Here is a 23,049-nt window from a genome sequence, read left to right as displayed (position 1 = left end):
CCAAACTCGAGAAAACTTTTCCTAATGTTTCCTGCTTGACATGGTTTAACAGTCTTTTTTTTTTTTTTTAAAGGGAATTCAGAGATGCTCCTGCTGGGGTGAAAGGGAGGGCAGGCATTGGAGCCCAACCCAGCCGACCAGGAAGGAGGCAGCAAGGCAGGGGCATATATGAACATGAGGGCACAGGGCAGGAGGAGGAAGCGATGCCACAGAACGACATTTACTCAAGCTTCCAGGGTGCACCAGGCAAGGAACCAGGCATTTAATCATCTCAGCAACAGGAAGGGGGGTGGGGGGAAACTGAGGTGCAGAGGTCAAGGAACTCACCAAGCAGCAAATCTGAGTAATGGCTAAGCCAGCAGGGGCCAGGCCTGTGCCCAGGACTGAAACCCTGTGATCTTTTGAGTCTACCACAGGGCCTGCATCAGAAACCAGGGGCAGGAAATGCCAGAGTCTGCGGGGAGACTCCCCAGGGCCTCTCCACGAAGAAAGGGAACCCTGTGGCCCAGAGGGAAGTGCGGACCCGTGAGGACCCCAAGACTTACGCACAGACAGGATGGGCCGTTTCTCTGCCCGCTCGTAGTTGTCCCGGATGAGAACATCGCTGTCTGAGGCTGTGGAGGAGTCGTCATCTTCCTCCTCCTGGGAGGCGGTAGGATGGATGAGGAGGAGGGAGAAAAACAAAGGAAAACAAAAGAGCACATCAAAAAAATACAAAATGTTAGCCAGGTGTGGTGTCATGTGCCTGTAGTCCCAGCTACCTGGGAGGCTGAGATGGGAGGATCACCTGAGCCTATGAGATCGAGGCTGCAGTGAGCCGTGATTGCAACACTGCACTCCAGGCTGGGTGACAGAGTGAATACCCTGTCTCAAAAGAAAAAAAAGAAAGAGAAAAAGAAAAAAAAAGAGCACGGAACTCTACAGAAAAGCCCTGGGACAATGGTGAACCTGCTTCATTTGTTTTTATTTTTTTTTTCTTTTGAGATGAAGTTTTGCTCTTGTCGCCCAGGCTGGAGTGCAATGGCACGATCTCAACTCACTGCAACCTCTGCCTCCCAGGTTCAAGTGGTTCTCCAGCCTTAGACTCCCGAGTAGCTAGGATTACAAGCACTTGCCACCACGGCCAGCTAATTTTTGTATTTTTAGTAGAGATGGGGTTTCACCATGTTGGTCAGGCTGGTCTTGAATTCCTGACCTTGGGTGATCCACCTACCTCGGCCTCCCAAAGTGCTGGGATTATAGGCATGAGCCACTGTGCCTTTTTTCTTTTTGAGACACTTGCCACTCCATACCGTCTCACTCTGTCGCCCAGGATGGAGTGCAGTGGCACAATCTCAGCTCACTGCAACCTTCATCTCCCAATTCATGCAATTCTTGTGCCTCAGCCTCCTGAGTAGCTGGGATTACAGGCACACATCATCACGCCTGGCTAACTTTTTTTTTTTTTTTTTTTTTTTTTTTTTTGAGACGGAGTCTCGCTTTGTCGCCCAGGCTGGAGTGCAGTGGCCGGATCTCAGCTCACTGCAAGCTCCGCCTCCCGGGTTTACGCCATTCTCCTGCCTCAGCCTCCCGAGTAGCTGGGACTACAGGCGCCCACCACCTCGCCCGGCTAGTTTTTTGTATTTTTTTTTAGTAGAGACGGGGTTTCACCATATTAGCCAGGATGGTCTCGATCTCCTGACCTCGTGATCCGCCCGTCTCGGCCTCCCAAAGTGCTGGGATTACAGGCTTGAGCCACCGCGCCCGGCCTAACTTTTGTATTTTTAGTAGAGATGAGGTTTCACCATGTTGGCCAGGCTGATCTTGAACTCCTGACTTCAAGTGATCCGTCTGCCTCGGCCTCCCAAAGTGCTGGGATTACAGGTGTGAGCCACCGCACTGGCCCCCGTGTTCTTTCTGCAGGGTATCTGTATCTGATTAGGAAGCTCTCAGCACAGCTATGCTGCCCCATTAGAGGTGGTGGAGACTCACTCCGGAAGAAGAAACAGCACAGTTCCTGGGTACAAAGCTTTCAAACAGCTGAGCTGGGTGCGGGTGGGGGTAGGAGGGCCTGAGGCTGAGACGGGAAAGTGGCAGAGGCTCCATCTGTGCTTTAAGCTTTAGGTGGCTATTAAGCTTCAGCTCTGGGACTGGGGTCCGGGAGCAGTGCTGTGGACAGAGCCCGCCGTGCACTGAGAGGAAAAGAATGGGCTGCTGAGACCGCCTGTTGGGTAGCTGGTGGAACAGAGGCATAGCCCAGAGACACACACACCTTGAGGTTCTCCATCCTCTTCCAGCGGAGCTGCGCGTTGGCTGCGGCCATGGCCTCTATCACAAAGGTGGTGGTCACGAAGCTGAGGGGTCCAAGTGCCCAGCACCAAAGGCAGACAGGAGGTTGGAGGAGACAGAGAGAAGGGAGACACCATTGTAAGACCAGACCCACCAGCCCGGACCATTTTCTTTCCTGAGAGCTGTTCCCTAGAGATGGGCTTTACCTGGTAAAAAGGTGTGCGTGCTTTGATGTTGCTGTCTAAGGTGAGAACGTATTTCCGGTGCACGAGAGAGAGGGGCGTGAGCTGAGTGATGGGAGGGAAACTACCCAAAGGAGAGAGGGAGCTGGGGGCAGAAGCAACGCTGGGACAAGCTGTGCTGCACACCCAGGAGGGGCTGTGGGGGACAGATGCCAAAGGATGCTCTCAGTGAGGGGAGGCTGCCTCACAAAGGGTCCCCCCAGCTTCTGGAAGGACAGCAGGCAGCTTTCACCTCACCTTGCAAGGACACAGGCAAATGGTCACCTCCCAATTACATACACTAATGGAAGGAGCACAGGCATGGATAATTGGAAATGGGCACTCGGCTCCGGAATCCATCCCTTTTTTCTTTGGCAGTACTTTTTACTTTCCAAATAATCTGGCTAATATTAAAATAAGCTTGCACTTCTACGGACCAATTCGAAAGGGAGATTGGGAGGTGGCATCAGATGCTTGCCGAGAAGTCAGACTAGATTGGAAAAATCATCTTTTCTTTTCCTCTTAAAGAAACTTGAGACCTAGATGACAGCTGGAATGCATGAATGCTTTTGTTAACGGAGAATACAGAAGTGGGCTGCCTTCCTGCTAATAAAACCTGAGGTATGGATCCATCTCTGCCATGGAACAGCGTGGGACGAACACTCATCTCCTGCTTTCTTGAGGCCAGGACAGCTCTGCCATCAGACTCACCCCTGCCCCTCCCTGAGTATTGACAAGGGATGGGGGGCTGACTGCTCGCCCCGAGGTCAGGTGGCAGGAGGCAGAGGAGTCGCTTGGCCCCACATCAGTTAAACCCACACTCACTCCCACTCTCGGGGAGCAGCCAGCTTTGAAACCCCCATTCCAACTGCCTCAGCATCTCCAAGAAAGGTTTCTCATTATCTTGCCTAAGTGACCATTTTAAGGGCTTTGGATTTACCCTTCTTTTTGGAAGTGAAATTAAAATCAATCTTAATTAAGGCATAAAGAGACTTCTCATGGTTGCGGAAGGCCAACTCATTGATCACGTTCAAACACAAATGGGTTGAGCAAGGAGCGGGGTGTGGCGCCCCCTGCCTGGGAGCCCCTAATGAACACTTCCCATTCGATGGCTGCCTGTGCTGAAGGTCCTTTAAAGGGGACAGCAGAGTCATGTAAGGACAAAGACTTCTAGAGCTCTTGGCTGCCAGGGCTCACAGTAGATAATGAACCAATACTGCCCCAAGATTCACTCTTTTTTTTTTTATTTTTTTATTTTTTTATTTTTATTTTTTTTTATTTTTTTTTTTTTATTTATTTTTTTTATTTTATTTTATTTTTTTTTTTGAGACGGAGTCTCGCTCTGTCGCCCAGGCTGGAGTGCAGTGGCGCAATCTCGGCTCACTGCAAGCTCCGCCTCCCGGGTTTACGCCATTCTCCGGCCTCAGCCTCCCGAGTAGCTGGGACTACAGGCGCCCGCCACTGCGCCCGGCTAATTTTTTTTTCTATTTTTAGTAGAGACGGGGTTTCACCATGGTCTCGATCTCCTGACCTTGTGATCCGCCCGCCTCGGCCTTCCAAAGTGCTGGGATTACAGGCGTGAGCCACCGCGCCCGGCCAAGATTCACTCTTAAAAACTCCCCAAAAGAAATGCATGAAGAAACTGAAAACCATGGGTGCTTTCCTATCCCATTCAGCTTCTTGTACGTCTTAGTTTGCTCCAACTACTAAGCTCCGTCTCATCCTTCCACCAGCACCCACCCCCTCCCCATTCAGATCCTCACTTAGATGCAGCCCTCCCTAACCCTGCTTCACCCGGCATCTTAGTCCCCTTGCCCTGCTATGCCTTCCTCTTTCCACAGCACTCACTGCCTTCCAGCTCACTCTTCAATTTACCCATTTATCATCCTCACTGCTCACTGTCTGTCTCCCCACAAAATAAAGTCAAGTCTGCACAGGCAGAGATTGTTGTTGGTGAGGCTCCCTCAGTACCCCGAAGGGTGCTTGGTGCACAGATCGGGGGTCGCTTCTCTCAGGGGAGGTATTTCCAGGTGCTCCTTCCCATCTCTTTTTTGCAGCTTGTGGATTCCTACCTGGTTGAGGATGGAAGTGCCTAGTCCTAAATCCCTTCCTGGCCTGGGGCACTTGCTGACGACTTCAGACCCGTCCCGTCCCCACGTGTGTGGGAATCCTGAGAAGAGCCACAGGTGGAACCCACCCTCCCTGAAGCACCGGCTGGTGAGGCCCACACACCTGGCTCAAGGAGTAGGCGTCCCTAAAGACCTGGGGAGGTACACGACAGGCGAGTGCCATGCTTGATCATGCACCCAGGCGTGTGTTTATCACCTAATTTGTGAATTACCTTAAGTAAATTCTAAATTCCAAACTGATTTCCCATATCACCTTAAATGTTTGTTAGATTCTTTTTCTGTGGCTGGGTGGTATTTTCTCAGATGGCAAAACTTGATGGTAATGTTAATAAAGCATACATTTAATAGCAGGGGAGGTAAATCTGCCAGGGAAGAAATAGGCCAGCATCATATGAAACATTCCAAAGCCTAGTGGACGTCCAGGTTTTTATCTGACCAGGGCTGTGTAACCGCTCCACTAACACAAGCCACCAGGAGGCCTCTGTGACTACTGTCTCCTCTCTGACTACCCTGGCAGGGACTCACTGAGCTAGAGACGGGGTAGACAGGTCTTCCCACCCCTCAGTGCCCTCATGTTCGGGCTTCCTGGGCCGACTGCCTCCTGCTCCACTCCTGGCCCCTGTGGGAAAGCCCCCACTGCCTCTCACCTCATGAAGCCCAGGAACACCAGCAGGACGAGGCTGACGAGCCACCCGGCGGTGGCGAAGGCCTTGGGCATGGTGAGTGCACCCGTGCCCACGATGAGGTTAAACATGTACACCAGCCCAACCTGGAACCGACAGAGGCGACATTCAAGCCCAGAACTTAATCAACATCTCCCCTTAACAGTTCCCAAGGAACAACCCTAGTGATGGCACCGCTGTGGAGGCCAGAAGGCCAGACTTTAGACAGGGAAGGAGGCAGGACAGGAGAATTACACCCGGGGTCTAAGGAGCCAGGCCTTGCAACCATAGAGCCTGTTAACCAAACATGAATACGTGGATGACTCAAGCCCTGGGGTTCAGTTTCATCTCTATTCCTACTGTCATCACTGCCGTCCCCTCCTAAAGCTGCATCGCAGATGCTAGCACTCTGCTCAACCAGGCTGTAGGCTTCCTGGGGTCAGAGCACGACAGGCGGGGTACCTGGCATGAAGGTGAGCGCATAATGCTGACCTCGAAGAAACACCCACTTTTCCAAGACCACTGAGCATGTGGGCTCAAGGTCCTTGCCATTGTCCTTTGGGACATGGATATTCATGCTTCCCTTTCTCCACCCCCTCCCCGTATCAACTTCAGGTTTTCTTTAATAAATTTGAGATATAATTCACATACCATAAAATCCACCCATTTAAAGTACATACATCAGTGGGTTTTAGTAACATTCACAAGGTTGTGTGACCAGCACCACCAGCTAATTCCATTTTATCACCCCCCAAAAAAACCCATTTCCATTAGCAGCCACTCCCCATTCTTCCCTCCCTGCTTGCCCACCCAACTTCAGGGTGATTTCTCAGGTCACTGACTTCAGGTTTTTAAACCAACCCACAGTTTACAATGATTCTCTTTCCAAGATCTGAACCGTGAACTTCCTGTCTGACCCAAGCCCCTACCCTTCTGTGACGCTCTCCAATCCCCCAGCCTCCTCCCCTGCCAATCCTCCCTCCCAGAAGCCCACCCTTATTTTGGCATCATCTGCTTCCTTTACTGGTGCAATCAGCAGGCTCCACCAAGCACACGCCTCCTTTCCTCGTGTATTTCTCTTAGTATCAACCTTTCTGCAGACCTCAAGTCCAGCTGCCTGCTAGTCACCTACACCTAGACACCCCATTAGTAGCCCCATCCTCCTTCCTTCCCCCCCAGATCGCAGTCCTAGTGACTTTATTTCTGGAACTTCTTTGGTGGCTAACTCTGGCTCCTATCCTTATTTACAATTCAAATGAGTCTTTCTGGCCTGGACTGGTGCAGTAGACTCCTGACTGGTCTTCCTGTACTCTGCTAAATTGGGCGACTTACCGTATGCTTTACCACCTGTTTCTGATCATTAAAAAAGACAAACACCCCATCTCTGGGAATGCTCACTCGTTTCTCATTTTCTCCTCCTGTTCTTAGAAAGATGCGCTTTTCTTTATTTTAAAAGTTTTCTGAGATAGCCACATGCTGAATTTGTGATCAGAAACACACAAATTGCTGCCCATTCTCCCAGACTCGGTCAATTATGTTTTTTTTTAAAGCATGAAGAGGACGGGTGCAGTGGCTCACTCCTGTAATCCCAGCACTTTGGGAGGCTGAGGCGGGTGGATCACAAGGTCAGGAGTTTGAGACCAGCCTATCCAACATGGTGAAACCCTGTCTCTACTGAAAATACAAAAATTAGCCGGGCCGTGGTGTGTGCCTGTAATCCCAGCTACTCAGGAGGCTGAAGCAGGAGAATTGCTTGAACCTGGGAGGTGGAGGTTGCAGTGAGCCAAGATCGCGCCGCTGCACTCCAGACTGGGTGACGACAGAGCGAGATTCTATCTCAAAAAAAAAAAAAAAAAAAAAAAAAGCATGAAGAAATAGAGATGGCCAACTCCCGCCTTGGGGCTATTGGCTGGGGGAAGGAGGGGCTGGGCAGTGGTTAGAAAAGACAGGCTTAGCCGGGCGCGGTGGCTCAAGCCTGTAATCCCAGCACTCTGGGAGGCTGAGACGGGCGGATCACAAGGTCAGGAGATCGAGACCATCCTGGCTAACACGGTGAAACCCCGTCTCTACTAAAAAATACAAAAAAAGCTAGCTGGGCGAGGTGGCGGGCGCCTGTAGTCCCAGCTACTCAGGAGGCTGAGGCAGGAGAATGGCGTGAACCCGGGAGGCGGAGCTTGCAGTGAGCTGAGATCCGGCCACTGCACTCCAGCCCGGGTGACAGAGCGAGACTCCGTCTCAAAAAAAAAAAAGAAAAGAAAAGACAGGCTTCCCAGCAGGTGCTAACTGGACATTTGAGAGCAGGACATAAGGGAGGCCACCCTGTGGAGAGGAAAGCTCTCTGCCTGCAGTACGTGAATACCTGGCACAGGACCAAAGCCCTCTCGTGCCATCTCCCCAGCCCCTCAACTCCTACCCAGCCTTCAGGGCCCATTCCAATGCAACTTCTTTTTTTTTTTTTTTTTTTTTTTTTTGAGACTCCTGGAGTGCAGTGGCTGGATCTCAGCTCACTGCAAGCTCCGCCTCCCGGGTTTACGCCATTCTCCTGCCTCAGCCTCCCGAATAGCTGGAACTACAGGCGCCCGCCACCTCGCCCGGCTAGTTTTTTGTATTTTTTTAGTAGAGACGGAGTTTCACCGTGTTAGCCAGGATGGTCTTGATCTCCTGACCTCGTGATCCGCCCGCCTCGGCCTCCCAGAGTGCTGGGATTACAGGCTTGAGCCACCGTGCCCGGCCTTTTTTTTTTTTTTTGAGACTGAGTCTCGCTCTGTCGCCCAGGCTGGAGTGCTCACTGCAAGCTCCGCCTCCCGGGTTCACGCCATTCTCCTGCCTCAGCCTCCCGAGTAGCTGGGACTACAGGCGCCCGCCACCACGCCCGGCTAATTTTTTGTATTTTTAGTAGAGACGGGGTTTCACTGTGTTAGCCAGGATGGTCTCGATCTCCTGACCTCATGATCCGCCCGCCTCGGCTTCCCAAAGTGCTGGGATTACAGGCGTGAGCCACCGCGCCCGGCCTCTAATGCAACTTCTACCACAAAGTCCTTCCCAGGCTCCCAAAGTTGTCCTGCCTCCCGCCTTTGAATCCTTGTGGCAATAACACTTCTTTTGCCCTCTCTTGGGTTTCAGATATTGGCATATTTCTCTTTTCCGTGTTACTAAACATGAAGCTCACTGTGACTGTGGGCTGTGTCTCACTTCTTTCTGCATTTCTCAGGGTGCCTGGCACACAGGCTGGAGATGGGAACACCCAGCTGATTGCATTGGACCCTGCTTGGGTTATCTCTGACGTGAGGCTGAGAGTCTTCATCATCCAGTTTTGGACATCACAATCTCAATTTTTATTTTTTGAGACGGAGTCTTGCTCTGCTGCCCAGGTTGGAGTGCAGTGGTGTGATCTTGGCTCACTGCAACCTCCGCCTCCCAGATTCAAGCGATTCTCCTGCCTCAGCCTCTGGAATAGCTGGGATTACAGGCACCCACCACCATGTCTGGCTAAGTTTTGTAATTTTAGTAGAGACAGCATTTCGCCATGTTGGCCGGGCTGGTCTCTAACCCCTGACCTCAGGTGATCCACCCGCCTCGGCTTCCCAAAGTGCTGGGATTACAGGAGTGAGCCACTGCGCCCAGTCCGCAACCTCAATTTGATCCCACAGACAAATCCCAGAAGGATGAAAACAAGTTTGAATCATCTTCCTACTGCCTTGCTTGGGTCACATCATCATCATGATATGATTCCCCTCTGGGAGTCCTGGCTCAGAGTGGTGCTGCTAGAATAATTTTGAGGGCAGAAGCTGGGCGAGACAGGGAACACACAGCCCACTGCTGGTCTTCTGAATGGGAAGTTCTGGCTTTTCACAGTAACTGTGAATGTCTATAACTAACTCATGTTTACTTTTGCTGAGGTTAGTTTCAATCACTGGCACTTTCATGCTCGTGTGTACAAGGGTGGGAATGGGTCATCTAGCTAGTTCAGTTCTGTTCATTTATTCAACAACCAACAAGAGCCTTCTACAGACTGGGCCCTGTGCTTGGAACTGAGGATGATAATAAACCAGATAGATATGGCCCTTGAACTCATGGGGCTACATTCTAAGGAGGAGACAGACAACAAGAAAACAACTACAGGCCAGGTGCGGTGGCTCACACCTGTGATCCTAGCACTTTGAGGTGGGCATATTGCCTCAGCTGAGGAGTTCGAGACTAGCCTGGGCAACATGGCAAAACTCCATCTCTACTAAAATACAAAAAATTAGCCGGGCATGATGGTGCACGCCTGTAATCCCAGCTACTCAGGAGGCTGAGGCATGAGAATCACTTGAACCCGGGAGGCAGAGGTTGTAGTGAGCTGAGATCATGCCACTGCACTCCAGCCTGGGAAGAAAACAACTACGGTTTCAGCTTGAGAGAGGCGTTATGAAGCAAAGAATCAGGGCGCTGTGAGAAGACACAGTGGGAAAGCACTGGAAACAGTGGATACCCCAGGAAGGGAGATGGAGGATGAGAAGGTGCTGCCCAGGCAACAGACGAGGGAGAGACTTCCCAGTCCAGAGGCCTACAGTGGGAAAGAGGCAGGTAGGCTGGAGGAGCTTTCAGAAGGCCTGTGTGGCTGAAGCACAGTAAGCTGGGCAGGGGCAGGGCTGGAAGAGGCTGCAGTCAGACTGCGCAGAGCCCTTTGGGATGGGACGGGGGTTGGATGTTTTGGAGCATTTGGAGCAGGGCACTAACAGAACAGACCCCAGCAGACAACCTAACATCTGCCCTCCCTGCAGCTCTGTGCTCTGCTTATCACTTCTGTAAGCAGTAATACTTACAAAGGGATAAAAACCTTATTTCTTTATGGAGAAAGATTTCCCATAATGGAAGCAAAGAGAAAGCAAAGAGGCATAAGAAAGTGATAGTTCTAGGCTAGGTATGGTGGCTCATGCCTGTGATCCCAGCACTCCTGAGTTGGGAGGATGGCTTGAGTCCAGCAGTTTGAGACCAGCCTAGGAAATGTAGCAAGACTCTGCCTCTACAAAAAATAAGAAATATTAGCCAGGGATGGTGGCAAGCGCCTGTAGTCCCAGCTACTTGGAAGACTGAGATGGGAAAATCGCCTGAGCCCAGAAGTCAAGGCTGCAGTGAGCTGTAATTGCTCACTGGGTGACAGAGTGAGACCCTGTCTTAAGAAAAACAAAGAAAGTAATGGTTCTTGGGCAAAAGTTTTATGGGGAAACTAAACAGTAGAAGAGGCATTTGTAAATTCAGGGAAGCTTAAAGGTCTTGGGATGTAAAAGTCAAAGGTCTCTTGTGGATCAGGGTTTCTCAGCTTGGGCCCTGTGGAAATTTGGGGGCCAGGTCTTTTTTCATGATAGGGGCCTGTCCTGTGCATTGTAGGATGTTTAGTAACATCCCTGGCCTTTGTCCACTAGGTGCCAGTAACAACCTCTCTCCAACCATTAATGTCCTGACAATCAAAAATGCCTCTAGACACTGCCTACTGTCCTCTGAGGGGCAGAATCACCACTAGTTGACAACCACTGCTGTAGAGGTACAACGAAATAAGCATGCTCCCAAAAGAAACTTATGGACCTTTAAGAACTTTACAAAGAAATGAATGAAGAGAGAAACTACAGCTGAGAGCAGAAATGGGTAACTGCAGTTGTCTTGCTTTGTTGCAATTTTTTCAGTTCCAAAGCAAGCCCTGTATGTTTAGTGGGCGCTCAGGGAATCCTACAGGGTAATGTAGGACTTCTCTGCTTTCTCAGGACTGCGGCAGTCCTGGTAAGCATTCAATCCTCTTTACCTTCTGTAAAGGTAATCAGTGAGGGCCAATCACAAGGAGCAGACATAGAGGCAGGAAGCAAATCTGGGCTGAGCCACTGGCTGGGTCAGGAGGGGTTGTGGGGAAGGAAAAGAAGGGAGACCTTCTCTTCTGTTGGTCGTGGGACGGTTCTGTGGGCCAGACTCTGGGAAGTAGTGGCAGAAAGCTGAGGAACAGGCTCTACTGCAGTCTCGATCATGAAGACCAATACATGTGTCCTAAACTGAGTTACCTCCAATTCTCACCTCTTCCTCTGTGGCTGCACTGGAGGAGGCACAGGCACCGCTCCTTGGGACTGCTGGCCTGCTCTCCTATGCTCTAGAGAGCTCAGTGCAGCATCCCACATGCCTCACCTCCACCCAGCAGCCTCACTCATGACCTGCATGGGGCAGATGTCACCAGTATCTTTCAACAGCTTCCCCTCTGACAGTTGTCAAAGGAAACAGAAGGCAGCAAAGATGCGGAAGCAATGACTAGGATTTCAGGGTGTGAAACAAGCACTCTCTCCTTCGAAAGCAACCACAACAATCTTGAGCAGGAACCAGCAGGCAGAGGCACCCTCAGTGGCTGACCCTTCTGTCGGGCGTGACCTACGGCATCCTGTATTTTGATCACACGACAACCACTTCAGTTCTGTGTCACTCCTGGTCCTCATAAATGGAGAAACAGACATGCCTGTCCTGAGATCCCTTACGGGGACATGTACCTGTCTGAACCATGTTCTTGTGTTCAGCACTATCCTTGAGAGAGTGGGACATCTGAGCCACCTAGGTGGCTCATCTACTTGTTACAAATATTTTAGGCAGAATAATTCAAGCTAAAGCGAACATCCTTGGAACTCCTGAAGGGGAAAAGAACTCAAAATGAATGGGCAATAAAGAACTAAGGAGAGGCTTTGTCTTGTAAATGACCATGGGCTGAAGCACATGTATGAATTACATGCCCCGTTTCTTGGTTTCCCAAGGCAGCCAGAGCAGAGTTCTGTTCACATTGTCTTGAGCTGGGGCTTGCAGGGGTAGTCAGAGCAGCATCAGCAGCAAGTTAGTTCCACAGCTTATCTGAGCTCAGTGACAACAAACTCTTCTGGTCTTACAGAGGACCAAGAATTGTTCCAGGATGGGGGAGTGAAGGAACCCTTAGGAAGCAGGCGTCTTCTCCCCTCAGAACACTGACCACTATACCTCCTGTTTGATGCCACATCATCCCCACCCCACCCCACCTCCTCCCTACATCTCTCTTCACCAGCAGGATAAAAGAACACAAGCACTTGTTTATGGCCAATGCCCAGAGCTGGCCCTCTGGGCAACAAAGACCCTGAACGAAATAAAACACATAGGAGATGGAGAATAAAAAGGGGCAGAGGGCACTGAAGCTTGCGGGCCTAACTTCCTGATTTCCTGTGGGCACGTGACCTGTGAAAGGACCCCTTAAACAACTGGACATACAAGAAATGGGGACATATCAAAGTGTTTTCCTTACAAAACTTAGTTACAGGGATGACTCATTTCCTTATCTTTAAGTTTACAGATGTTGTAAGAAAAAGCAGGAACTGTGGTGACTTTTATATTAATAGACAGCATGGAGATTTCATCCCTGACAGCAGGAGGCTGAGAGCTGTTACATAATTCCACAAATGAGAGGGACACTATTCATTCCATTCCAGGGTTCATGAAAGACTTCCCCTGAGAGGCTGGGTGCAGTGGCACACAGCTGTAATCCTAGCACTTTGGGAGGACAAGGCAGGTGGATCACCTGAGGTCAGGAATTCAAGACCAGCATGACCAACATGGTGAAACCCTGTCTCTACTAAATACAAAAAGTTAGCCAGGCGTGGTGGTGCAAGCCTGTAGTCCCAGCTACTTGAGAGGCTGGGGCAGGAGAATCGCTTGAACCCAGGAGGCGGAGGCAGTGAGCCGAGATTGCGCCATTGCACTCTAGCCTGGGCAACCAGAGTGAAACTCTGTCTTTAAAAAAAAAAAAAAAGGCCGGGCGCGGTGGCTCAAGCCTGTAATCCCAGCACTTTGGGAGGCCGAAACGGGTGGATCACGAGGTCAGGAGATAGAGACCATCCTGGCTAACACGGTGAAACCCCGTCTCTACTAAAAATACAAAAAAACTAGCCGGGCGTGGTGGCGGTGCCTGTAGTCCCAGCTACTCGGGAGGCTGAGGCAGGAGAATGGCGTGAACCCGGGAGGCGGAGCTTGCAGTGAGCCGAGATCGCGCCACTGCACTCCAGCCTGGGCGACAGAGCGAGACTCTGTCTCAAAAAAAAAAAACAAAAAACAAAAAAACAAAACAAAAAAACACTTCCCCTGAGAAATTACAGAGGTGAAGGGTGAAGAAGGTTCCTTTACTGCCACACATGAATGGCACAGGCCCAATAGGAAGACTCTGGAATCAGGAAGGCTTTCTTCCAGCTGTGAAGGAAGTATCTCTAAGACACTTCCTTGTGGAGACACTTCCTTGTCCATCATACCACAATGCTAGTCTGTGAAGCTAGCAGAAAAAGACCAGGGATCCCCAGGCTAGGAAGCTATGTACAAGGCAGGGCAGCTGTTGAAGGCAGGTCAAGTTCTAGAAAGAAGACTCTTGCTACTTAGGGCAGTGCTGCTTTTGCCTGGGATAGTTGGTAACAACCTGAGTCAACCATCTGATTATTCCAACCCTCTGGCTACTTATCCAGACAAGATGGCCCTGTGATGTAACAACTATGACCAATTATACGTTACATAGAGAAGAGAAATTGAGTATGTGTTGGGGGCAGCGAGAGGCAACACAGACCTAAGACAGTGAAATCAATCATGCTAGCTGTTCTAATTGCAGAGTCCACCAAACTGTAATTAGAAGTCTTTGTATGCTGGGCCGGGCGCGGTGGCTCACGCCTGTAATCCCAGCACTTTGGGAGGCCGAGGCTGGCGGATCACAAGGTCAGGAGATCGAGACCATGGTGAAACCCTGTCACTACTAAAAATAGAAAAAATTAGCCGGGCGCAGTGGCGGGCGCCTGTAGTCCCAGCTACTCGGGAGGCTGAGGCAGGAGAATGGCGTGAACCCGGGAGGCGGAGCTTGCAGTGAGCCGAGATTGCGCCACTGCACTCCAGCTTGGGCGACAGAGTGAGACTCCGTCTCAAAAAAAAAAAAAAAAAAAAAAAAAAAAGAAGTCTTTGTATGCTTTCGCTGCTTCTTACGCCATCCAAGACTATAAAAGTTGTGCAATTTAAAATTCAGTAAAGATCAAAGTGGTTTCCAACTACTGAGATGAGCAAAACCCAGAGTCAACAGCTGTCAATCACTGTTCATCTGAAGGGCAGCACTGCAGGCAAGTGGTAGCCTGGAGATGAACATTATTTATTTATTTTTGAGACGGAGTTTCGCTCCTTTTGCCCAGGCTGGAGTGCAATGGCTCGATCTCAGCTCACTGCAACCTCCGCCTCCCGAGTTCACGTGATTCTCCTGCCTCAGCCTCCCGAGTAGCTGGGATTACAGGCACATGCCACTATGCCTGGCTAATTTTGTATTTTTAGTAGAGACAGGGTTTTACCATGTTGGCCAGGCTGGTCTTGAACTCCAGACCTCAGGACATCTGCCCACCTGGGCCTCAAAAAGTGCTGGGATTACAGGTGTGAGCCACCGCGCGCACCTCGCCCAGGATTAACATTACAAACAGCACGGCGATTTTATTTGGTTTGACCACTCTGACAAACACCTTAAAAAGAGAATAAATCTGACTTACATTCTGAGCCACCAGAGTAGCCATGTAGCCGCTGCCCCATAGAACTCCCCCATCCTGCTTCCACCACTGTTTGCTCAAGCAGCAGCACTCACTAGTCCCATCCCCAGGAAGCAGTGTGCTTTTCTAGAAGCCAGGAACACTTCAGTGAGCAAAAGGTTCTATAAGTCACACTTACGTAGGAAGAATAGAGTTCCCCGGTCTCTGTAATTTCACCCGCCATTTCCAAAAGTGAGGAAGGGCTGGCAGCCGAGGTTCCTTAGGTGCAGGGGCGGCGGCTGCTGCAGCTCCTTAAAACAAAAGAGCGGAGTTCACCTGTCGGATGGACTGAGATAGGGGTGGGAGGAGGCTTGTAGACTTCCCCCACCACCTCTGGTTCTTTTATCACAGACACTTAGGGCCTCAGTATCTGTCACAAGACTCAACCCCGAGGGAGGGGTCACCCCGGATGACAGAAATCTGGACGATTTCTTCTAACTTTTCCCTTGCTGTGCATGGCACTGCTCTGTGCCCAGCACGGATGTTTTCAATGCTGCTCGGAGTGCAAGTGATTGAAGGGGCCTCTAAAGCCACTAAGTCTCACTCACCACAAGAGCCCCCTTTCCACGCTCTGGGGTGGTTATCCCCATTTAATTCCAGGAACCAGGAGCTCGCTACCACACAGGGGAGCCCAAGGAACTGTCTGCCGCCTCTGCCTAGGGCAGGGAGCTGGGGGCTTTCCTACATTACCCCTCCAACCCCACTCAAGGCCCTAAGGCCTTCTTTTCTTAACGGGACCTCCACTCCCTGGCCCAACCTAATCTCTTAGGGTTCCCCACCCTCAAAGCTCCCTCTTTTCTCAAGAGCCCCACTCCCAGCCTCTCCCTCTCTCTGCCTCCTGGAGGAGTCCCGAGTCTGATGCAGCCCCGCCCCGCCCCAACCTATCCCATCCCGTCCAGTCCTCTCTCGCCCGTCCCGACCCGACCCGACCCGACCCGACCCGACCCGACACCTGCAGCACAGCCAGCTCCGAAGCCACCACCTCCCGCCGGTAGGCTGCTGCCGGCGCCAGCTGTCCCGCACCAGCGTCCGCAGCGCGCATGCGCCCGCCCCGCAGCCCACCTTCTTCGGGCGCGCTGATTGGGCGTCTCGCGGGGGCGGGACCGGGATTGGGGCAAGGCGGCTGCCGTCAGCATGGCGGAAGTGGGCGGGGCGCGCTGTCACGCGCATGCGGGAGGGGCGGCAGCCGGTCGGGCCTGGGAGAGTGGCTGGTTGGAGGAGGTGGATCACCCCTTCTGCAGTGGACGACTTCGTCGGTGGTGGGTGGGTGTGAGCTTGGCAGTACCCGGGTCCGCGTGGTTGGAGGGTCGAGGAGAGTGGTCTAGAACGCCACTTAAAGGGGAGGGCCTGAGACTAAGCCCGCCTTACCCTGAAGTGGTCGGGGGCGGGGAGGAGGGAGTGGGCAGAGCCCCGTGGGGTGGTCGCCACGGTGAGGTTGGAAGCAGGTTTAAGGCAGGGCTGAAAGCTGACTCTGGGTTGGAATCCCTGGACTGGGGCAAGTAATGGGAGCTCTGGAGATAAGGCTTGGTACTTGGTGCTTGGGTTTGAGGAATCGAAGTTCTGGGGAGTGGACGGAAGGAACCGGCAGAAACGGAGCCCAGGCTTGGCCCCCTGGGGTGGAAGTCAAAGATTGTTTAATTATCCTTAACCAGCCCGGTTCTCTTTCTTGCAAGAATTTTTGGAGTCTATTCTCTGGAGTGTCTGGAAGGAAAGAATGACGTAAGTCAACTTAGCCCCAGCAGGAACGCCGGAGCGCCCACCCAAAGTTGGAGGAAATTCAGGGTCCTGAAGTCTTTGCTCTCCCTCTCTGCATGCAGGCTGCTACCATGAGGTTGAATCAGAACACCATGCTGCTGGGGAAGAAGGTGGTACTTGTACCCTACACCTCGGAGCATGTGCCCAGGTATCTTTCCTGCTTGACATAGGGCGCGTAGCAGCATCCAGAGCTATGTAAGGTACAGCCCCAGTCTCAGGGCTATTTCCCCTAAGAAGAAACATTGGTTGTGAGAAATGACTACATATGAGGGGGGAAAAAAAAGGCTGGGTGCCGTGGCTCACGCCTGTAATCCTAGGACTTTGGGAGGCTGTGGCAGGAGGATGGCTTGAGCCCAGGAGTTCGAGACCAGCTTGGGTAACATAGCGAGACCTCGTCTCTACAAAAAATATAAAAATTAGTCAGGCATGGTGGTGCACAGCTGTAGTCCCAGCTACTAGGGAGGCTGAGGTGGGAGGATTGCCTGAGCCTAGGAGCTGAAGACTGCGGTGAGCTGTGATTGCACCACTGTACTCCAGCCTGAGTGACAGAGCAAGAACCTGTCTCAAAAAAAAAAAAGCCGGCACAGTGGCTGGCACCTGTAACCCCAGCACTTTGGGAGGCTGAGGCGGGCGGATTATGAGGCCAGGAGTTCGAGACCAGCCTGGTCAACATGATGAAACGCCGTCTCTATTAAAAATACAAAAAATTAGCAAGACTTGGTGGCAGGCACCTGTAATCCCAGCTACTCGGGAGGCTGAGGCAGGAGAAATCGCTTGAACCAGGGAGTCGGAGGTTGCAGTGAGCCAAGATCACACTGCTGCACTCCAGTCTGGGCAACAGAGCGAGACTCCGTCTCAAAAAAAAAAAAAAAAAAAAAGGCCGGGTGTCTCACTCCTGTAATCTCAGCACTTTGGGAGGCTGAGGCAGTTGGATCACGAGGTCAGGAGTTCGAGATCAGCCTGGCCAACATGATGAAACCCTGTCTTTAAGAAAACTCAAAAAACTTAGCTGGGCTTGGTAGCAGGCACCTGTAATCCCAGCTGCTTGGGAGGGTGAGGCAGGAGAATCGCTTGTACCGGGGAGGGGGAAGTTGCGGTGAGCCGAGATCACACCACTGCACTCCAGCCTGGATAACAGAGCAAGACTCTGTCTCAAAAAAAAAAAAAAAAAAAAAAAGAAAGAAAAGAAAAAAGGCTGGGCGCAGTGGCTCAGGCCTGTAATCCCAGCACGAGAGGCTGAGGTGGGCAGATCACAAGGTCAGGAGATTGAGACCATCCTGGCTAATACGGTGAAACCACGTCTCTACTAAAAATATTAAAAAATTAGCTGGGCATGGTGGCGGGCACCTGTAGTCCCTAATACTTGGGAGGCTGAGGCAGGAGAATGGCATGAACCCAGGAGGCGGAGCTTGCAGTGAGCCAAGATCGCGCCACTGCACTCCAGCCTGGGTGATGGAGACTCCATCTCAGAAAAAAAAAAAAAAAAGAGACCAGCCTGACCAACATGGAGAAACCCCGTCTCTACTAAAAATACAAAAACATTAGCTGGGTGTGGTGGCACATGCCTGTGATCCCTGGGCAACAAGAGTGAAACTCAAAAAAAAAAAAATAGCAGAAGCTGGGGACTGTGACTTCCTTGGAAGGAGCTGCCCATCCTCTTCCCTTTCTTTCTCTCAGCTTTCTTTTTGGCCTTTCAGCAAGGAATTGCTTTATGTAAACTAAAATGTGTAAGAAAAAGAAATTGTCTTTTCACCTTATCATAAATTAGTGATGTTTCCCTGGTGCCAGGGATTATGTTCAGTTCTTGGAGACTTAATGTTAGCTTGTCCTTAAACTCTGAGCTGATGAGTTGTGATATCTACCATTCGAAAGGCCAGGACTGAGTCCTGATGGGATTCCTGTGGGGGCAGTTGGCACATGGCTGGTAGATTGGGATAGGGGTGCTGTAGCTGGGTATTCTCTACTTATAGTGTTCGGTTTGAGGGTTCCTGGTGCCCTAACTTTGTGGGGATCTGTCCAGCCGCCTTTGTTGAGGTCTGCTTGCCATATACTTCCCCTTCTGGAATTTGAAGAATGTTTGGTTTCAGACTGCTCCTCCGCACTGATCCGAGACAGGATAGGAAGTTGGACAGATAGAACTGACTCCTCCTGCTGTTCTCGTGTAAGACTAGCTTGCTTCTGGGTCTTGTGCCTGTGGCCCCTGCCTTAGGAGCAGTCATAACCCTTTGGGTCTTCTTTGAGCCCTATGTTAGCCCTGTGGGGTTCTGGACCCTCACATTATAAGGTGTCAGATATATGCCTCTGAATGAGTCCTCCGTGTCTAAGGTCACCCCTCTGTCCCAGCAGGTATCACGAGTGGATGAAATCAGAGGAGCTGCAGCGTTTGACAGCCTCAGAGCCGCTGACCCTGGAGCAGGAGTATGCCATGCAGCGCAGCTGGCGGGAAGATGCAGACAGTGAGGAGTGCCCCCCACTCCCCCTAGCCCTGGTACTGGGAGGGCTGATCCACAGTCAGTCTCCAGGTTCCCTCCCTTTCCCAGTCCCGGCTACAGAAGTTTTGTGAAAAGCCTGAAAGGTGCTGGAACTCCTGTATTCTCATGCCCCTGAAGCCAGTCCCTGTGGCTGACCCTTCTGTCCTCTTCCCCACGCACTGCGTTGGGCTTGGAAGGATTTAGAGAAAGTAGAGCATCTGGGGCTCTGGCTGTAAATTTCCACCCTGCCCCTCACATCCCTCACCACAGCCTAGTGTGGTGACCGTGCTCCTCTGTCTTCCCTGCTGTCTTAGAATTTGGTTGCTGGTTGGAGAGGCTTTTTCTTTAGGAGGCAGATTTGGAGTTTTGTAATGAGCTGAAGGAAGCTCTGGGACCCCCTCTTCTCCTGGCAGACTCAGAGATGCTGGTCTGCAGTGCTCTGGTTTGGGTAGGAATACCATCCTCTCTTCTCTCCTCTGGGAAGTGTGTGTGATAGCCCTGTCACCTCCTCCTCAGAGTGTACCTTCATTGTGCTGGATGCCGAGAAGTGGCAGGCCCAGCCAGGCGCCACCGAAGAGAGTTGCATGGTGGGAGATGTGAACCTCTTCCTCACAGATCTAGAAGACCCCACCTTGGGGGAGATCGAGGTCATGATTGCAGGTTTGTTTCACCTAGCCCTGCCTTCCCCCAACTCTTGGCTGTCAGATATGCTGACCCTGAGCCTGCAGAGGCCGCATAGGGTGGGCACTCACAGGGCTCACTGGGAGGCTCCATGTTGGTGAGCCCAGGGCCTGGCTGGGCAGCCTGCCCACCTAGCCCCCCTCAGCCTGGTGGTACACCCCCAGGCACATCACTTTACTCCTTGTACTTAGGCGTGAACTTAACCCTTGGTATGGGGTAGATTCAAGGATGGTCAGTCCCATACTTGGGGTGGGCTTGGGGACCCTCAGAAAATAAATGGTCTTCTCTGGAGCATCTTATCATATTACAGGGGGAGGCCCTCCTGTTTCTGCTCCTTCTTGGTCCTCAGTTTCCCCCAGGTGGCTACTGACTATCCCCGTGAGGCAGCATACTGACTCCATGAGGTAAAGGAGTCAGCTTTGAAGTCAAATTGCTGGGTTGCAAGCTGTGAGGCCTTTCACACTTCTCTGTGCTTGTTTCCTCGTCTGCAGAATGGTAATGATAGTAGCAACTTCAGAGTTGTTGAGAATTAGATGGTGTCTGTCAAGTGCCCACACTGGAGCCTGGCACATAGCATCAGTGCCACTCCTGTTGTTTCTCCTAGAGCCCAGCTGCAGGGGTAAGGGCCTTGGCACTGAGGCCGTTCTCGCGATGCTGTCTTATGGTAAGAAAGTGTGAGCAGACAATGCGGGAAGTGGCCAGGCCCCACGTGAACCTTGTTCAGGTCTGAGGGTTGGGGGCAGGTGAAGGTTCCTCCTCTGCAGCTTGGGACAGGAGGGGTGGGGATAGGCGCCTCCTTACTTGCCCCTCTCTCATCTCTGTGAGGAATGACCACACTGGGTCTGACCAAGTTTGAGGCTAAAATTGGGCAAGAAAATGAACCAAGCATCCGGATGTTCCAGAAACTTCACTTTGAGCAGGTAAGGATGTCCTTGGGCGGAGTGGGGCCTAGACCTGGGTGGTGGGCCTGGTGGTGTTAATACTGTAACTTAGCAGGCTTTGTTCTCTCTGGCTCACGTAGGTAGCTGCGAGCAGCGTTTTTCAGGAAGTGACCCTCCGACTGACAGTGAGTGAGTCCGAGCATCAGTGGCTTCTGGAGCAGACCAGCCACGTGGAAGAGAAGCCTTACAGAGATGGGTCGGCAGAGCCCTGCTGATGGCTGGGCCTTGTGGGCAGCCACCCTTTGTGAGCAGGGTGTTGGGCCCACGCACTCCAAAGACCAGAGCCCTGCACTGGGAGAGTGCTCCTGGCCCAGCCCCAGGCTGGGAATCACCTTTCGGGGCCCTTCAGACTGTGGCAGGGCTTGCTGTGGCCTCCCTCCAGCTGGTGGTGTGGCTGAGCAGACTCCAGGGCCAGGGCCAGGGCCAGTTCTCTTCTCCCCTCCTGGCCAAAGCCAGACCCAGACTCTAGGAAACTGGCATGGAGGGCAGGAATCCATGGGAGATGTTGGGATGAAGGTGGGAGCTGGAGGTGCAGGGGTACCTGGAGCATGGATGGGAGTGGAGAGACCTTTCTCCTTGGAGGCCAGAGGTGCTGCCCTGGCTGGGAGTGAAGCTCCAAGCATGGCCAGCTTTCCTAGTTTTCCCATTTAGTCTGTATCAAGAGCTACCAGGAGGCCCAGCCTCCGTGTCTACTCAAGGGCAGCTTGGTCCTCTTGTCCTGCAGAAGCAGGCTGCTGTGACCCTGGGAGCTTGACCCGGGAACAGCAGGTGGTCCAGAGAGAGTGTGGCCTGGCCCCTCAACCTAGCGTCCCTCCTCCTGTCTCCTGGAGCCAGTCTTGAGTTTAAAGGCATTAGTATTGGATACAGCTCCTTGTGGCCGGAGAACACCCCTCTGTTGATGAAGCTCAGGGTACACTGAGGAAGCAGAGGCCCCTCGGGGTGCCCTCCTGAAGACAGCGTCAGGCCATCAGCTATGTCCTTCTGGTGCTCTCACATCTGCTCTTCACCCTGCACCTCTAGGAGCAGCTGCACCTGACTGGCCACATGGGGGCAGTGGAGGCACAAGCTCAGGGTGGCCGGGCTACCTGGCACCCACGGCTTACAAAGTAGAGCTGGCCCAGTCTCCCTCCACCTGAAGGGGGCACTCTGACTCCTAACAGTCTTCCATGCCCTGCCATCATCTGGGGTGGCTGTCAAGAAAGGCCGGGCATGCTTTCAAAACACAACCACAGGAGGCTTGCAGGGTATTTTCCAGGCGGGGAAACAGTCTTAAATAAGTAAGGTGACTTGCCTAAGGCCTCCGAACCCCCTTGATCCTGGAGTCTCACACCAGACTGCATGTGAAAAACTGAAACTGAAAACATGCCTCAGTATAAAACGAACATCATAAAATGAACGTGTTGTTTGCTGTGGCTCCCTTCGTTCCACGTGTACCTCAGCAATGGGAGTTCCCTCCAGGCCACCCATTCCTTCCACCAGTCTTCAGGTTAATGAAGAGTCAAAGGTCCCCCAGGGCTTCCCCATCTGGCAGATGAGGTAGGGAGGGGCCCCTCCACAACCCCTGTCAGGGGGAATCTGTCAGGGGTCAAAGGGTAGAAGCAAGGGTGGGGTGGGGACAGGTCAGCTGAACAGGGTGCTGTTGTGATAAGGGTTTTGGATGGTTCCTCTAACAAGGAACAGATGGCCAGATAGTGACTGGTCTGCGGACACGGCCCACTCCCTGATTCCAGATCTTCCTGCTTTACTCACTCCCCTCTGCCAAGAGCCTGTCTTCTGAGAAGTGTCCTTTGGGTTGGGTGGAGACTAGCCTGGGGGCACCTTCCTTCTGAGCACCTGCCTGGAACTTCTCCGCCCTGCAGCCTAGCTCTTGCAGGCCACCTTCCCAGACCTCCACATCAGGCTTCAGGTGCCAAAGGTATCAGGGACCTGGGTCTTTTGTTGGGGATAGGGCATTTCGCCCTTGAAAAGTCCCTTCCACCCCACCTAGCCACACAGCATGTCCCAGGGCTCAGTGGACCGGTTTGTTTTCCCCTGGCACTGGACACTTGCCCTCCAATCAGGTCACAATGGCCAGATAAGATAGAGGATCTGGCACCAGCCCAGCCTGCCCCTGGGAATCCTGCACCCACTGGCTGTAGGCAGAAAGAGTAAAGCCAAGTCCTTACATTCCAAACCCAGCTCCATCCTGGGACACACTTTCCACGCTTCTGGAATTACAGGAACCTCCCAGAGTCCTCTGAGCATGTCTGAGCTCCCACTTCCTCTGGTAAATGTCCCTATTAGTCAAGGGGTCCCTAGCCCACATCAGTGCTTACAGCCTGGGACACAGGCACGCTCAACACCCGGCTTGGG

The 23,049-nt window shown here is 52.2% G+C and overlaps 2 protein-coding genes and 1 long non-coding RNA gene across 28 annotated transcripts in view; 2 read left to right on the top strand and 1 right to left on the bottom strand.

Annotated features, from left to right (window-relative positions):
• TMEM104 (transmembrane protein 104) overlaps nucleotides 1-15,880 on the bottom strand; it is a 64,782-nt gene extending 48,902 nt beyond the window's left edge. For 3 of the 5 annotated variants that reach the window (XM_001089622.5, XM_077972686.1, XM_015120280.3), the window contains exons 1-5: nucleotides 15,802-15,880; nucleotides 14,989-15,100; nucleotides 5,266-5,387; nucleotides 2,252-2,333; nucleotides 546-642 (exon numbers count right to left, since the gene is read on the bottom strand). In XM_001089622.5, the coding sequence (XP_001089622.2) occupies nucleotides 546-642; nucleotides 2,252-2,333; nucleotides 5,266-5,387; nucleotides 14,989-15,033 (346 nt within the window). In that variant the 5' untranslated portion in view covers nucleotides 15,034-15,100; nucleotides 15,802-15,880. Of the gene's footprint in view, nucleotides 1-545; nucleotides 643-2,251; nucleotides 2,334-5,265; nucleotides 5,388-14,988; nucleotides 15,138-15,801 lie in introns of all 5 variants that reach the window. The other 2 variants (XM_077972684.1, XM_077972685.1) reach the window with 1 other exon arrangement.
• Nucleotides 55-15,870, top strand: LOC144335933 (uncharacterized). Its single transcript, XR_013407226.1, has 2 exons — nucleotides 55-1,227; nucleotides 14,687-15,870. It is a non-coding gene; the product is annotated as an uncharacterized LOC144335933 (long non-coding RNA).
• A 131-nt stretch (nucleotides 15,881-16,011) lies between the features above and the next one.
• On the top strand, nucleotides 16,012-22,089 carry NAT9 (N-acetyltransferase 9). Of its 22 annotated transcripts, none has more exons than XM_028835496.2 (8): nucleotides 16,012-16,108; nucleotides 16,523-16,568; nucleotides 16,667-16,752; nucleotides 18,951-19,060; nucleotides 19,592-19,735; nucleotides 20,361-20,420; nucleotides 20,582-20,676; nucleotides 20,778-22,089. In XM_028835496.2, exons 3-8 carry the CDS (start codon nucleotides 16,676-16,678, stop codon nucleotides 20,910-20,912), a joined length of 621 nt encoding a protein of 206 aa, XP_028691329.1. In that variant the 5' UTR covers nucleotides 16,012-16,108; nucleotides 16,523-16,568; nucleotides 16,667-16,675; the 3' UTR covers nucleotides 20,913-22,089.
• The last annotated feature ends 960 nt before the right edge of the window (nucleotides 22,090-23,049 follow it).

Source organism: Macaca mulatta, chromosome 16 (assembly GCF_049350105.2).
Source record: "Macaca mulatta isolate MMU2019108-1 chromosome 16, T2T-MMU8v2.0, whole genome shotgun sequence".
Lineage (NCBI taxonomy): Eukaryota > Metazoa > Chordata > Mammalia > Primates > Cercopithecidae > Macaca > Macaca mulatta.
The sequence above is the reverse complement of the archived record's forward strand: the minus strand, read 5'-3'. Positions and strand labels throughout refer to the sequence as shown.

What these genes read in the sequence shown, in the direction of transcription:
- NAT9 (XM_077968629.1), top strand. Translation starts at nt 16,018, where the DNA reads ATGCGGGAGGGGCGGCAGCCGGTCGGGCCTGGGAGAGTGGCTGGTTGG. An exon ending in GTCTGGAAGGAAAGAATGAC is followed by an intron (nt 16,569 to 16,666) that starts GTAAGTCAACTT and finishes CTCTGCATGCAG; the next exon opens with GCTGCTACCATGAGGTTGAA. An exon ending in GATCGAGGTCATGATTGCAG is followed by an intron (nt 19,736 to 20,360) that starts GTTTGTTTCACC and finishes TGTTTCTCCTAG; the next exon opens with AGCCCAGCTGCAGGGGTAAG.